The sequence below is a fragment of the Sus scrofa genome, chromosome 6 (genome assembly GCF_000003025.6).
Source record: "Sus scrofa isolate TJ Tabasco breed Duroc chromosome 6, Sscrofa11.1, whole genome shotgun sequence".
NCBI classification, from domain to species: Eukaryota; Metazoa; Chordata; class Mammalia; order Artiodactyla; family Suidae; genus Sus; species Sus scrofa.
This window is the reverse complement of record NC_010448.4, coordinates 153187492-153203769: the sequence shown is the minus strand read 5'-3', so window position 1 is coordinate 153203769 and position 16278 is coordinate 153187492. Positions and strand designations below refer to the sequence as shown.

The following is a 16278-nucleotide window of genomic DNA, read 5'->3' as shown; positions in this document are numbered from 1 at the left end:
TTGAATCATCCTGTGACATAGTGGAAAGAACATGGGAGTCCCTCTGGTTTTTTTGGTTGTTTGTTTTGCTGAGTCTATGACATTGGGCAAGTGAAAAAAATGCACAGAAACTTGGTTACCCCATCTCTGAGTTGTGGATCCTCCAAAGTTGTTGGGAGGAACAGCAAGGGCATCTTCTGAGACACTGGTACCCGGCCTGGAAGGGAGGAGATGCTCATGAGAAATCTGTAGATCCAAGATGCGGGTTGACCCAGAATATAAGTGAGTTTGAGAAACACTGGGATTCATGTGAAGATATGTATTGGTAGAACACAGGTAACACTAATGTCTAGGGACTTACTAAGGGAAGAGTAGGGTCTTTGAAAAGGGCTACCTCAAAGCCCACCTTCAAAGGTGCTTGTGGAGACACCTCCGCTCCCTTTCTTTTTTTATCCGGAATACATTATTCTGATGTTTAGTGTCAGAGACTGGGTTTGGGGCTGGATGGACCACTGATTTGTTCCAGCATGTGATGCATCTGGGGGTCCTCGGGGAGGATAGAGAAGACCTACTGTGTGCTCACCATATGTGTGAGCTCAGCCCAGCTTCCCTCATCTCCACACAGTGTCATGTGGAAATGTGGGTGTCTGAAGAACCTTCTTGCTAGTTGTACCGAGTGCCCCTTCTCCCCTATACTCTGTTTTTATTTTGGGAAAAGCTATGGCAAGGAGGAGCAGTTATAGGAACTAGAGGTAGATAGCAGAGAGGAAAGAAAACCCAGTAGGAGGATGTGAGAATCATCTCAAAACATCTAAGAGATAGCTCACCTAAAAGAGATTAGGTGGTTTGGGTGATCCTGTGGGGTAAAAATGAGGACTAGAAGGTGGAAGTCGTATAAAGCAGACAGCTCAGTATGAGGAAGATCTTTCTTATCATTACCGTCATAGCTACTTCTTGCAAAATTTCAAACAGCATTGAGAAGGGATGTTAAAAATTGCCCTTCAGGAGTTCCCGTCATGGCGCAGTGGTTAACGAATCCGACTAGGAACCATGAGGTTGCGGGTTCGATCCCTGCCCTTGCTCAGTGGGTTACGATCCGGCGTTGCCGTGAGCTGTGGTGTAGGTTGCAGACTCGGCTCGGATCCCGCGTTGCTGTGGCTCTGGCGTAGGCTGGTGGCCACAGCTCCGATTAGACCCCTAGCCTGGGAACCTCCATATGCCGCAGGAGCGGCCCAAGAAATAGCAAAAAGACAAAAAAAAAAAAAAAAAAAAAAAAAAAAATTGCCCTTCAAGCTTCCACTGCCTGTCTTTTCCCTAGATGTTACTGCAGTAAGCAGGCTTTTGCATATCCTTCCTGAAGTTTTGTGTGTTAGGTCTTCATATGGTACACTGGTTCTTAAACCTTAGCATCCATCAGGGTAGCCTGGAGGGTTTGTGGTGGTACAGGCTGCAAGCCAAGCCCTCCAGAGTTTCTGAATCAGTAGATCTGGGCTGGAGCCTGAGACTTTGTATTTCTGACATGTTCCCTGGTGATGCCTAATGCTGCTCTTCTGGAGACCACAGTTTGAGAACCAGTGATGCCCTTTCCTCTTTACAAAATTAATATAAATGCTGCCATTCTGTCTAAGAACTCGCTCTTTTACTTGATAACACATAATTAGCATTTTGCTTTAGCTCCTTCTCATTGCTTTTAACTGCTGCTTCTGTACCAATTTTAGCAAGTCCCCTGCTAATAAACATTTGATTTGTTTCCAGGTTCTTATGAATATGCTCTTGCTTTTACAAAAAAAGTTAAAGTAGACATTTTTATGTATATCTTTTAGGTGAGCCAATCTGCAAATTCTTAGAAGATAAATTCTTAGAAGTTCAACTCTTGAGTAAAAGGCAAATGTTGCCAAATTGTTCTGAAGGATGTTGAACCAATCATTCTCCCTCTAAAAGCATATCAAACTTCCCGTTTCCTCCAAACTCTTGCCGAAAATGAACATTTTCAATTTTTGCCCATTTTTTAAGGTATAAGAGTGTATCTAATGTTTTGATTTGCATTTCCCTCCATTATTTGTGAGGCTAATGGTTCACATGTATGCATTGTATATCTTTTTCTATGGAGTGCAAGTTTGTATTTTTTGCGTTACAGGAGGGGAGGACAGTATGAACAAAGGTGCCAAACCTTCATTTGAGGGGTTGCTAGTAGCTTTGCAAGGTTGGGGTATTAGGGGATTTGATCGGGGAGAGGTAGGGGGTAAGGTTAGAGGTCCAGGCAGGAGCCAGAGCTTCCAGGTCCTCGTGGGCCCAGTGAGGAACTTGGGCTTTACTTTGAGCAGAAGCAGCATCGATGGTGTTGGAACTTGCACTGTGGTCTTGGTAATTTTAATAGGACATGCTTCTGGAAGGGCACACGGTCCAGTCTAATGTTTAATCGTCTAATAACTCATTCATTAGGCCTTTCACTTTGGAGCCTCGAAGCCACTTGGCCATTCTTCATAAACAGGTAAACACAGGAATAGGCCAGAGACCTTAGCCAACCTCTGGCTGCGCTTTGTCTTTGAGGAAGGGTTTTGCAAGCTGGTGCAGGGGGTGGATTTTGTTGTTCTACCTGATACTGCCCTCAGCCCTTCCTGAATTTGTTGACATCTGACAGCAGTCATTAAGGTTGGTGGGTTCTTCTGTTGTTTTAATCTGAGTGACTTTCTGGGAAAAGCCATGGATTTTGGCCAATGTACTAATGATAACAACATTGCTTTGAAGGTCTGATCAGTGCTGTAGGAAATCACTTTATAGTTAATTATGTCCACAAATCAACAGCAGACTGTTGGAGAAGAAAGTGACAGAGGGGGAAGTTCCCTTTGTGGCTCAGTGGTTAACGAACCAGACTAGGATTCACGAGGATATGGGTTCAACACCTGGCTTTGCTCAGTGGGTTGGGGGTTCCAGCATTGCCGTGAGCTATGGTGTAGGCCAGCAGCTGTAGCTCCGATGATTCTACCTCTTAGCCTGGGAACCTCCATATGCCATGGATATGGCTCTAAAGAGGAAAAAAAAAAAAAAAGAAAAAAAAAGCCAAAAAACCCCACAAGTGACGGGGAAGAAATACGTATATATTTAAATTGCTCACAACTCTGAAAGAGGTCAGGAATTCTTATAAAGAAGAGTCCACTTAATAATACATCGCTAAGTTTGCTTGTCTTTTCCCCTGCTAAGTCCATAGCTTTGTAGCTGACATGTTGGCATTAAATTGTTATAACTTTGTGTTTAGAATCAGGACACCAGCCCTGGCTCTCTCTGCACCTGTTCTGCCATTTCTCTGCTTCCAGGGTCCTAGCATGAAATTAAGAGGCCATGAGTTTCAAGCTTTGACTTTTAGTGAACTCAGAGTGTGAACTGGGTTTGTGATAAACTTCATCCTTCTTCTCCCCTCTACACCTGTGCCTGTGGAAGTGGGGCTCAGAGTCAAGGAGGAAGATTATTCTGGGAAGGAGTGAACTTCTTTACCCAGAAGAGAGGCTTGCTGATAGTGCTTCTAGAAGTCGCCAGGGACAGAGAGTTTTAGAGACATCCCCTGCACACACACCCATGGCATCCAGGCTAGGGGTCGAATAGGAGCTATAGCCACTGGCCTACGTCATAGCCACAGCAAAGCCAGATCCAAGCCTCATCTTTGACCTACACCACAGCTTAAGGCAACACCCAGATCCTTAATTCACTTAGTGAGGCCGGGGATCAAACCTGCATCCTCATGGATGCTAGTTAGATTCATTTCCACTGAGCCATGATGGAAACTTCTAGAGCCTTTTTATGTTAAAAGGTATTTGACTATTTTATGCATTGATCTTTCCCTCCTTCCTCCTAACTCAGTGATTCCCCTACTGCTGCATTACACAGGCTCTGCCTCTCTAGGTGGAAGGAAAGTAGGAGACCAGACATCCTTAGTTAATATCTAGTGTTTCTCACAGTAGCATTTACAGTGACCTAGGTGGTCTTCATTAATCAGAACATGGAGGAGGCCTTTCTCATGGTTGAGTGAGAAGTTTTCATAGGAGAGAACACACTGGAATTGTGTTTGGAGTATATCCAGGATGAGAACAACTTGGGGGGGACGCCAAGTCATTTCAGGGGTGGGTAAGAGTCCTGCTCCAGCTTAGACAAAGCTCAATTGGAATATAGCCTCCCTCTGCTACGGGCTTTGTGATCACGCACTGGATGTTGCTCCTCTCTGGATTTTCAGTGTCCTCCCCTGTACAGGGGAGAAGGATTCGTGTCATAAATGTGGGTTCCCCTCTCCCTTTCTCTGCAAAGAGAATAGCTTGGTAGGGCATTCTAAAGCGCTTGGGAGGCATTTTAACAAGGAGCTGCTTTCTTGGATCCCAAGGGCTGAGGAGAAGGGAGAGTGAGTGAGGTTCTCTAGAAGAGGACATGGGAGATGCAGAGTTTAATCTGCTGCCAGGCGCTGTTTGTTTGTGGAGTTTGGGGATGTCATTTGATGCGTCAGATTTTCCAGCCATGATTTCCTTAGGATCTATACCATGCATTTGGCCTCAACATGGTTGGGTTTTTTGTTTTCTTTGTGTCAGCTGTCGTGCCATTGCCTGGCTTTTGGAGAGTGGTGGGTTTGGGCCACCATCCAGGACCAGCTTGGTTTTGATCCTTGTGGCTGCCACATTGTGAGGCTGGCATGAGGATTTGGGGAGTTTTGCCTTTCTTTTCTGCTTGTTGGACTCCAACTTTGAATTTAAAAGGACAGACAACCTTTCTACTTTCTGATTTCATAACCATACCTCTCCTCCAATCATCTCATATTTGTCTTTAAAGATGGGCTCAGTTCAGGAGTTCCCATCGTGGCATAGCAGAAACGAATCCGACCAGGAACCATGAGGTTGCCGCTTCAATCCCTGGCCTCACTCAGTGGGTTAAGGATCTGGCATTGCCGTGAGCTGTGTAGGTCACAGACGCGGCTCAGATCTGGTGTTGCTGTGGCTGTGGTGTAGGCTGGCAGCTACAGCTCTGATTAGACCCCTAGCCTGGGAACCTCCATATGCTGAGGGTGCAGCCCTAAAAAGACAAAAAAAGACACACAAAAGATGGGCTCAGTCCAAAGCACAAAGATGGGCTCAGTCCAAAGCACAAAGATCTTAAACATCCTGAAAAAAATACCAGTTTCTGGTCCAGTAGTTGGATAATAAACTCTTACTGCCCCCCCCCTTTTTTTTTTACCAGCTATCATCTCTGTATTCAGTGGAGTAAGGTGGAGTTGGAATAAGATGCTTGGCCCTGAGAGTATGGCTAGGATTCTGGTGGGACCGCTTTACTGCCATATGCAATGTCACCATGAGCGTGAGGTTGAGCTTGAAGTACGTAAACATGGCATCACTGGAAGGATCACCACTTGGTTTTGCTTACATTAAATTGTGAGCCCTCTAAAATCAAATTATGTATTTCAGACTCTTACGTTAAATTGTCAACTCTTTAAAGTCAGAAATTATGCATTTTTCAACTTCTGATTCCTAGCATCTTGGCACAGAGAAAACATTTACCATTTGCTTTGTTTCCTGGAATTTGAGCTGTTAGGTATGGTGAGAATACCTAGGTATAGACAATGCACCCTATTAAATAATTGAGGATGTCCCCAGGTGATTTGGTATTGGAAGGGAGGGTTGGCACATATTAATAATCCTAATAATTGCTGCCGTGTACCGAGCATTACCATACATCAGGCAACTCTGGCTATGTAATCTTGGTTAATTGTTCAAATACTATGAGACTGCAGCCTCAGGAGACAGCCTTTAACTTTAAGAGAAGTACCTGTCAAGTACCTGTACTTTTCCTCCAATGTGTATTTTTTGGAAAAGCCAATGGAGAACCAGGTTATTGCCAGATTATCTCCTTCCTTCCCTTCCCAAACTTTCTTTCCATCTTACAACATGTGGGAGTTGTTTAAAGTGGTATTTAATTCTTGTTGTTAAGGAGACTGAAGTGGACCAGCATACTCATTGCTTTTATCTTTTTCTTCCCAAACTTCCCAACCCCCTGACTGCAGTATAACTAAGTAAATGAATTGTGTGGGACGCGTGTACCTGGGTTCCCAGCCAAAGCCAGAGATCAAAGCAGAGAGAGGATATTGAGCTTCCTCCCAGATCCCCGAGACGCTGTCCCGACAGTCCTGGAGGAGTGGCTCTTTCGGAAATAGGACTGCAGGTAAGCTCATTCACTCGGGAGGGTTATAGGCTTAGGAAACAATGTTATTGCTATTTGGTCATTTCGAGGAAAAGAGGAGGAGAATATAGCAGAACAGCCCCTGGAGATTGGTTTTCAGCGCCGTCTCTGCAGCAGGATCTCTCCTTAGGATCCCGTGAATAGTTTTGCAGAGACCTGCCTCTCTGGGACCCTCTTCCCTTTTCTCACGCTTCCTCTGATCAGCTTGCACATTTGTTGAAGACTCAGCCGTGAAGCCTGTGGTTTCCTGTGGCACATTTCTAATAATATTTGGACAGGCTATCATTTAATGAACCACGTAAATATTTATCACAAGAGCAGTCTTTTGATCATGAACAGGGGCTAAAAACCAGTCCAGTCCGTGCTGGGGACTTGGCCGGGAGGCCGTTCCTGCCCTTCGGAGCCTTCAGTCGACTGAGAAGTTAGGTAAGGCTCTGGACATGTGTGCAGGCCGCTTGAATTTCTCTCTGTAGCTTTTCTTTCTCTTGGCCTCCCCAGTCCATGTCCTTCTTTCTCGGTCTGACCTGCCTCCCCAGATCCCCATCAGTTGTTTTTCCTTTTAGAGAATTGATCTCCGCCTGAAATGAATGAGCTGGGACCAACCTTCTGACCATCACCACTCATAAATCAGGCTCCGGAGCCCCACTGTCCTAGCCTGGAGCCCCAGCTTCTCTGATTTTGTGCTCTGTGGCCTTAAATAGCTTTATTGCGGAGAACCTCAATCCCCTTACCTGGAAAATGGGCTCATAGTGCCTACCTCACAGGGTTGTCACGAGGACGAAGTGAAAATTACAGAATCAGGTGGGTGACTGGCAGAGCATAGCTTAATAAATGCTATTGTTGCTGCTTTTGTTGTTGTTGTTGAAGAAGTGGTTGAAGGATTCTGTTTTCATTTTTAAGCTGGTGTGTGGAAAGAGCCCTAAACGTGCCTTAAGAGGCCAGGGTTCAAGTCCAGGTGCTGCTCTTGTTTACTCTTTGTGTCACTTGGGGTAAATTCCCCCATCCGTCTGAGGTATAAAATGCTGATAGGTTTATCAGCTTGATTGAATTTCAGTCAGAAGAGATGAACAAATGTATGAAAGCGCCAGACATGCACAAGGATCCTAATCCTTTTTTTTAAAAAAAAAACAGAAAAAGGAATAATGTTTTCCATTTTGCAGTTACTTTATTTTTTGAGGCCAAGAGGAACTGGAACACAGTTTGGCATCTAGGACACAGCAGCGAGGACTCATGACCCAGGAACAAAGGGCACAGAGGGATCGACAAAGAATCTGAGTTGCAGAAAATCCTCTGGCAGAGTTTTTATAACTCACGGGGTCAAGTTTCAGGGTAGCTGCCCGAGGGTTTGAACTTCTCTGCTTCCCTGCTTTCAGAGCCCAGGTGTGGAAACAATCATAAAGCGATCGCTGAAAACGATAGTAATGGGAAACACGGTGAACCTGAACTATTTAATTAGGATCTGTTTCTTACAGAAACATGAACTGGGAGCTGTGTGTGAACGGTGCAGGGCGAATGTAACACCCTGATCCCCTGGGTCTGATTCTCTTCCCAATGGATGTCTTGGTCGTATGGTCTAGAAATGGGTAGGGGGCCAGAGAGAAGTAGGTAGGAGCCTAGGTAGGAGTGGGTCAGTCTCTACAGGTGGCAGGTGTCCTGAGTTAGCCAGTTGTAGCCAAAGTAGGCAGGGACACCTAGCAGAGCCCTTGGCAAATAGGCGTTTAATAAAATGGAGGGTAACAGGCAGTAGAGCGTTCTAAGGACAGGTAGGGATGCTGGACCAGAGGGAATGAGATTGCTGTCACCTCTGTGACTCGCTAGTTGTACGACATTAGAGCGAGTTGCTTTACCCGTCTAGAACTCATTTTCTGCATCAGTAAGATGGGGATGTAACGGTAATTATCATCCAGGGTTGGTATCAGGATAAAAAGTGGATTAGAAATGTAAGCAAGGTGGTTAGTGGAGCATTGGATACACAGCAAATTTGTACCTTTTATTATTTACCTAAAGGTAGGTTATAAAGGTATCCGCTGAGTCCCAGAGACTTGGTGAGTTCGTGCTCTGTGCCAGAAACTGTGCTGGCACCAGGGATTCATCTGTGGTCCAGCAGCAGTGGAGTTAACTGTCTACTGGCAAAGCTCTACTTTCTATCCAGGGAGGGGGTGGGGTTCTTCTGAAGAGTGGGTTCTTTCCTGTTTAGCCAAGTGATGGGTCCACAACCCAGAGCTGGAGTAAGCCCTGGGTCAGCTGCAGAGTAGAAATCTGCCTCTTTGGGTTTGACTGGGAATAAATCAGGTGGGCTGGGTGGTGGGTGGCACGAGAGAGTCAACACTGAAGGAGCCAGGCCTGAGGGGCTGGGTCAGCCCCCAGGGGGACTCTCTTGTCACTGAAGCTGGCCAGAGAAGCCTGGATGATGGCCAGCCAGGTCTGTGTGGGCCAGAATGTTTGTATAGAGTCTTCATTCCCTATGTCCCCCCCACCGCCACCCGGTTCTCCTTGCAGTGTCTAGAATAATCTTGGAAAGTTGTAGCCAGGAATGAGAGATGTTGGCTTGCCAGGATCAGTGTTGAGGGGCAGCACCCTGGGCTCTTCCCAGGGAGACTGTGGGGAGCTAAGAGAGGGCATCCTAGTACAGCAAGAGCCTGTGTGTGGTCAGTAGGGGAGTAGAGCAGCTAGCCTCTCTGCAGGCAAAGAAACCGAGGAAGATGTAAGCCACTGTCCTGTTTTGTCCTTTACTGTATCCTCAGCTCTTAGCTGGGTGACTGGTCCTACATTTCTTCAAATATCCATCATTAATTGCAAAAGGCCTCATTATTTCCGATATTACAACGAAAACCTGCTACCAATTAATTGTAAGATGCCATTGATTGTAAGGTTCACTGATTTCAGAGAAGCTAAGTGAAAAAAATGAGTGTCTTAGAATTAATAAAATGTGATTGTTAGCATCCAATAAATATTTGTTAATTGGATGAGTAAAGCGTGCAGAAATTAGAAACAAGGCGAAACACTAGTGCAGATAAGTACAAACTTAGGAATTCAAACTGTTAAAGCATGAACCTGTTCATCCTTGTTTTCTGTTAAGTCACTGATTTAGGTGTTCATTCAGCAAAAATCTATTGAAAACCAATTATGTACCAGACACCGTAGGAGCTGGGGATACAGAAATTGGCCAGTTCCTTTTTTTTTTTTTTTTCCAAGTTCAGACCAGTAAGGGAGACAGACACAGAGACAAAACCAAAAAATCAGAGGTGGTCTTTTTTTTTTTTTTTTTTTTTTTAATGGCTGCACTCCCAGCATGTGGAAGTTCCCAGGCCAGGGACTGAATCCAAGCTGCAGTTGAGACTTCTGCTGAAGCTATGGCAATGCCAGATCCTTTAATCCACTGTGTGCTGGCCGGGGATCTAACTTGGGCCTCTGCAGTGTCCTGAGCCCCTGAAGTCAGGTTCTTAACCTACTGCACAACAGTGGGAACTCCCAGAGTGCTAAGTTTTTAAAGACAGCAAGGGACACAGTATTCACATGGCACCCAGGGATGTAAAGATGCAAGAAGAAGTCTCCCTGAACCGGTGATGGTTGAGCTGGATCTTAAAGTTAAGTCCATGGTCGGCCGGCACCCAAGAGAGGAAGTAAGGGAAGAGCAAGTGTGAAGTGGTGACAGTGCTGTAGCAGTGCAGAGCCCCTGGGAACCTGTGGGGGCTTCGGAATGTCTGGAGCTTGGTGCGAGAATGGGTGGGGCTCTGGGAGGCGTGATTGGAACTGCAGGCAGAGCACAGCTCCTGGTGGGCTGGGATGCTGGGCCCAGGGCCTCAGCCAGTGGTTCTCAGCCATCTCGAGTCCTGAGGAAGGACCCCGCCCAGCGACTGCTGGGCAGGAGAGTAGAGAGCCAGGCAGGGATGACCTTTGCTTCAAACAGAGCAGTTCTGCTTTGATCTGTTTTATTTCAATTTTCTTCGAGTTAGGGCTTAAAGAAAGGGTATCCCTGTTGAAAGCATGAGGGGATGCGTGGTTTGAAAACTGGTGCTGCTGGTCCTGTGGGTGAGAAGAAAAGAAAGCCTTAGGCTGGAGCCTGAGGTTCTTCTCCGAAGTTCAGACGAGTGTAGCACATGTTCTTACTACAGCTGCCTCTCCACCAGCCTGTGAACCAAGGGGGGGGGGGGGGCGTGCGCGCACGCACGCACGCACGCACACACACACACACACACACACACGCACCCCTTGTGATTAAGCTAGAAGGCATCACTCTTAGTGAAGCTGACTTTGGGGTGGACATCCAGGAAGCTGTAATGGAACATCTGCTGGCCGACTTTGTTTTAGGATCCCCTAGGGTGACTTTGCCCAGGAAACATTGCCTTTTGGAATGGAACAGCGCCAAGTGCTGCTGTGGTGGCAATTAGACTCTGGCTGGGCACTGAAACCACCTACCCAGGAACTTGTAGCATGCCCACCTGCCTGGGTGTCTTGGGGGCTTTTTCTTATTCTTTAAAAGGCCAGTCTGGAAAATGAAAGCCTCTGTGAGATGTCTCTATCATGGGGGCTAATCTGACCAAAGGGACTCAGGGCAGCAGTGAAGGCCACGGAATTCCTGAGTGTTCTCTGGTGAGATCTCCTTGTAACTCACAGGGGATCTGCAAAGAAAACAGATTGTCTGACACGTTCCTGATCCTGTCTCCCTTGAGGCTCCTTCCCAATTCTCAGTCACTTCCTGACACGACCACGGGTTATCTGCCTCTTCTCCAAACCTGTACTCAAGGCTGTTGAGAAGGAAAGGGAAGGAGGGAGACTTGGGAGCATACAGATGGGGGGGCGGGGTGGTGCCCTCTGAGTCCAGGCTGCTCTTGAGTGGTGCTGGTTAAATCTCTTATCTTCTCAGAGACCTGTCTGTCCATCAGTATAACGTGTATCATTGTAATAATGTGTATTTCCTGTTCTTAAGGTTGTGGACCTGGCATTAAGAAAAGTTAGGTATCTCTTGGGGTTTCATCTTTGTCACTGTAAAATGGATACTTAAATATACTCACCTCTGGGGCCAGGGGGAATTGGATGAAGGTATTCTAAAGGTACAGACTTCTAGTTACAAGATAAAGAAGTTCTAGGGAAGGTCCCATTGTGTCTCAGTGGTTAATGAACCCAACTAGTTTCCACGAGGATGCGGGTTTGATCCCTGGCCTCACTCAGTGGGTTAAGGATCCGGCATTGCTGTGAGCTATAGTGTGGGGTGCAGAAGCAGCTCGGATCCCGCATTGCTGTGGTTATAGCGTAGGCTGGTCCCGATTGGACCTCTAGCCTGGGAACCTCCATATGCCACAGGTGAGGCCCTAAAAAGATAAAAGACAAAGAAAAAAAAAAGTACTAGGGGTATAATGTTGTACAAAATGGTAAATATATTTAACCCTGCCATATGTTATACATGAAAGTTGTTAAGCAAGTTAATCCTAAGCGCTCTCATCACACAAAATTCTTATTTCTGTTTCTTTACTTTTATATCTAATAGATATAAAAGTTCACTATACTTACTGTGATAATCATTTCTTATGTTTGTAAGTCAAATCTTCATGCTCTACACCTCGGATGTATTCCATGCTGTGTGTCAATTATAGCTCAATAAACTGGAATTAAAAAAAAGACTTTGTAGAGTCAGAGTGAGGAGTAGAGGGGATGTTTATACTTTTTACAGTGCTTGCTGGCACATAGTAATGCTCAGTAGGTAGTTTTTCTGAATGAATAGTTGACTGGGTAGATGAGGTTTGTTTTTAGTACCATGGCCACAGTTGTTGGTTTGATTCAAACTCTGTGAGAATAAAGCATATCTATTGCCTCTAGAGTCTCAGTTCTGCAACCCTCTATCACGACTTTGCTTAAATAATTATGCAGTTTGCAAATGCTCACCATCTGACTCCCTTCCAGGAACGGAAACTCCATGTCCGAAGCCACATCTTTCTGTTCACCTACCACCTAGCTCAGAGCCTCTTAGCACACCATGGCACTCAGTCTTTGTTGGATGAATAAGAAATCAGTAGCCACCAGCATGTCAGCTGCATCTCTTTGATTTCTACCTTCAAAGTGTCTCGTGTTCATCTTTGAGGACCCACTTGGTCTTCACCTGGCTTTGCCCTTGATTCCCACAGGTGGAAGGATGGCAGTGCCCCGTGGAGACCGGGAACCAGGGAGCTACTATGTAGGTGTGGACGTGGGGACAGGCAGTGTCCGGGCAGCTCTGGTGGACCAGAGGGGCACCCTCGTGGCTTTTGCAGATCAGCCAGTCAACCAGTGGGAGCCTCAATTCAACCACCACGAGCAGTCCTCCGAGGACATCTGGGCTGCGTGCTGTGTCGTCACAAAGGTATGGCCACAGTGCTGGCATTCTCTTTTCACACTTGCTCCCTGGTCCTACCTGCTGAGTGAATGCTGTGTGTCTGTCTGTTGCCAAGGATGACATCAGGATAACTTTAGACACAGGCTTTGCCTTTCAGGAGCTCATAGTCTATGGCAGAGACCAATAGGCAGCTGAGCTATGTCGTGATAGGTACTAGGAACTAAGTGACTATGGCTGGAGCTGAGGAAGGGGCCAGCTCTGCAGGGCTCAGAGCAGACAGGACAGAGGATTTGGTCAGGTGTGACCCAATGTGAAGATGTCATTGATCACCACAGCTAATTTTTTTTTGTCTTTTTAGGGCTGCACCCACGGCATATGGAGGTTCCCAGGCTAGGGGTCGAATTGGAGCTGTAGCTGCCAGCCTATGCCAGAGCCACAGCAATGTGGGATCTGAGCTGCGCCTGCGACCTATACCACAGCTCATGGCAACGCTGGATCCCTAACCCGCTGATCGAGGCCAAGGATCAAAGCCTTGTCCTCATGGATGCTAGTCAGGTTCGTTAACTGCTGAGCCACAACGCAAACTCCCATAGCGAATTTCTGCTGTGCCTTCACGCGTGCCCAGTGCTGTGTAAAACGTGGTAACAGGCATCACTGCATCCTCACAGTGACCCAATAAAGTTAGTGCTATTACTGCCCTCACTTTATTGAGGACGAAACGGAGGCACAGAAAGATGGGATAACTTGCCCAAGTTCATGCAGTTGCTAAGTGGGAAAGGTGTCATTCTGACTCCAATTCCACACCCTGGGTCCCTGGACTGCCCTGCCTTGCAAGAGGACAAGTGAGGGGAGGCTCGTTTTGTTCGGAGGGAACAGCACATACAAAGGCGTGGTGGCCTGGGAACACGGTGGGTTCTGAGAAAGGAAGGAAAGTCTGGGAGTGCGTCTCTGAGTTGTGCCAGGTAGATGTTTGTCTTAAGTGTCCTTGGTTTGCCGTCAGCTTGCTGACTTGGGAAAAGGAGTGATGCTGCATGAGAATCGTTCCTCTTTAGTTTCACTTGACTGGTTTTATATCCCAGTGATGAGAAATGACAGAGATGCTGTCGTCTTTTTTTTTTTTTTTTTTCCAGAGGGAAGAATAAAGTCCTGGGTTCTCTCTTCTCCCCAGTTCCTAGTTTAGTTCCTTAAATATTCATGAAGGGCTTGGTAATTTGCAGATGGACAATTCACCATTCTGTCTGTATTGATCAGTCTGTTTAAATTTTTATGAGCTCTGGGCTGCTGTTAGTGCCCCCAGAGAAGAAGGCAGAGAGAGGAGGTGGGGGTGGGTGGCACTGGAGCATTCTGTAGGAATAAAAGGTGGCACATCTTCTCTTCTGCCTGTTTAATTTTCCTCCACCTTCCCTCCACGCCAGCCCCCACCTTGGTGAGAATCTTCTCCTCTTTGCCCTTGGGTCTCCTTTGTTCTTCCAACATATAGCCTTTCTTGCCGTTAAGGAAATAGTCAAGAAGAAAATATAATCCCCTGATGAAAAGCTGCTTGAAAACAGGTCTGCTCTAAGTACAGCTTGGTTTAATGTTAGATTTTTAATCATCTCCCAGTGGCAGCCACTTTGGCATCTTTTGAGCCCCGTTAGCCACGTGAGTGCTCTGGGCATTTGTTCTTAGTGACGCTGTCTCTCTAGCAAACCTGGATAAAGCTTTGGTTCTTAGGCTGTTCCCCCACATGGCATATGGCCATGCAGCTGCCATGCAGAAGTCATAGGGTAAGCATGAGGTATCACTCACTGCCTGTTGCTGTGTGAGGTTGAAGGAGGGAAGGTTTTTGTTTTGTTTTGTTTTGCTTTTTAGGGCCACGCCTGTGACATATGGAAGTTCCCAGGCTAAGGGTCGAATCGGAACTGAAGCCATAGCAGAGCCACAGCCACAGTGGATCCTTATCCCACTGAGCAAGGCCAGGGATTGAACCTGCATCCTCATGGATACTAGTCTGGTTTGCAACCCACTGAGCCCCAGCAGGAACTCCCGGGAAGCATTTTTATAAAAGGTAACATACCAAAGAGCACAGATTCTGGAGTCAGATCTCCTGGATTGATATCCTAATTCTAAGATTTATTTGCTGGTCATCTTGGACAAGTTATGGTTTCTTGCTTGAGTTTCCTCATCTGTAGAGTGGGTATGATGCTTATTCCTGTCTGCATTGGGTTGTTGTGAGGATTAATGCATCTACAATGTCCTAACAGTGCCTAGAAATGAGTAAACACTGTGATTCCTATGGGGATGATGACAACAATGGAAATGAGTAGATTATGGAGGAGAAGGAATTTCTAAGATGAAATACTGAAAAGTCAGAAGCAGCCAAGGAAGCATCTCATAGGAGTCTTCACTGACTCCCTTTCTGCTTAGGGTTCTTTCTATGTGAGATTTGAGAAGCAGTGGCCTGGGACACAAAGTGGCATAAAATACATCCTGACCTGTCTTTCTCAAGGACTTAAGGAAGTCAAAAGCTTGAGAACAGCTATACTGCTTTTGTTTTCCCCTACATTGTTCACACTGCCTGAGATGGTTTCCCCCTTCGTCAATTAATAAAAAACAAGAACAGTAATCATAATAATAATAGGATGATGGTGATGACGAGGGCAGCTAATATTTCTTGGACACTAGTTATGTTCCAGGTACAATGCTGAACATTTATACCTTCCACTTCATTTTACCCACAAAGCAACCCTTTTTTTCTTTTTATGGCCGCACCTGAGGCATCTGGAAGTTCCTGGGCCAGGGGTTGAATTGGAGCTGCAGCTACAGGCCTACACCATAGCCACAGCAACACCAGATCTGAGCCGCATCTGTGACCTCTGCTGCAGCTTTTGGCAATGTCAGATCCTTAACCCACTAAGCAAATCCAAGGGGTGAACCTGCATTCTCCTGGATACTAGCACGGTTCTTAACCCACTGAGCCGCAATGGGAACTCCCACAAAGCAACCCCCTTGATGTAATTATCATTCATTCTGTGTTTTGTTTTGTTTTTTTTTGATTGTCCACACTTGTGGCATTTGGAAGTTCCAAGCCAGAGATCAAATCTGAGCCATAGCTGTGACCTACGCTATAACTGCAGCAATGCCAGATCCTTAAGCCACTGCAAAGACAACACTGGCTTTTTAACCCACTGTGCCACAGCAGGAACTGCTATTCACTCTGTTTTAAAGCTAGAAGAAATGAGCTATGAAAAGGTTTAGTAGCCACTCAGAGTCCGGTTAGCCTGCCACTGCTCCTAGTCATGCTCTACCTCTGGCCCCTCTCTTCAGCCTCATCTCACTCCACATGCCCCCTTCTTGGAAATCATATGAAGCCACATGAATTTTTTTTTCTTTAATTACCACTATAGGGTGAACCTTGAGCTTATCCTGATTCTTACATGAACTTTTGTGAATTACAGGTGCTTTTACCTGGCTGTCTGCTCATGTGGAAAATGTGTGCCCCTGAGCAGGGGTCATACCTTAGAGCTCCTCGCTTGTAATATGCCCCATTCATGTCGGTTGAGAACATGAATGGATGAAATGTCTGTTGTTTCATTATCTGGAATGCTCTTCTCTCATCTTTTTTACCTGCTCAGCTCCTGGGTACCTTTTAAGGTCAGCTTAAGCATTCCTTCCTCCTGGGAGCCTTCCTTGAGGGCTTCTGACAGTCCCTACCCTCCTTTGAGCCCGTGTTTGGGCTGCTCCAGAGCCCATGTCTTCCCCTGCATCATTATGTGGTCCTTACCAGACTGCATTTTAAT

General features: G+C 46.2%; 1 protein-coding gene across 24 annotated transcripts in view; it reads left to right on the top strand.

Moving 5' to 3' along the window:
• FGGY (FGGY carbohydrate kinase domain containing) overlaps window positions 1-16278 on the top strand; it is a 458257-nt gene that overhangs the window by 9410 nt on the left and 432569 nt on the right. For 16 of the 24 annotated variants that reach the window (XR_002345479.1, XM_021097811.1, XM_021097810.1 and 13 more), the window contains exons 2-3: window positions 6014-6171; window positions 12312-12526. Coding sequence is in view for 21 of the 24 variants with exons in the window: in XM_021097801.1 (XP_020953460.1) it covers window positions 12320-12526 (207 nt within the window). In the remaining 3 variants the exon portion in view is untranslated. Of the gene's footprint in view, window positions 1-2227; window positions 2632-5193; window positions 5328-6013; window positions 6172-6528; window positions 6616-6752; window positions 6991-12311; window positions 12527-16278 lie in introns of those variants that run through there. The other 8 variants (XM_021097789.1, XM_021097796.1, XM_021097788.1 and 5 more) reach the window with 6 other exon arrangements.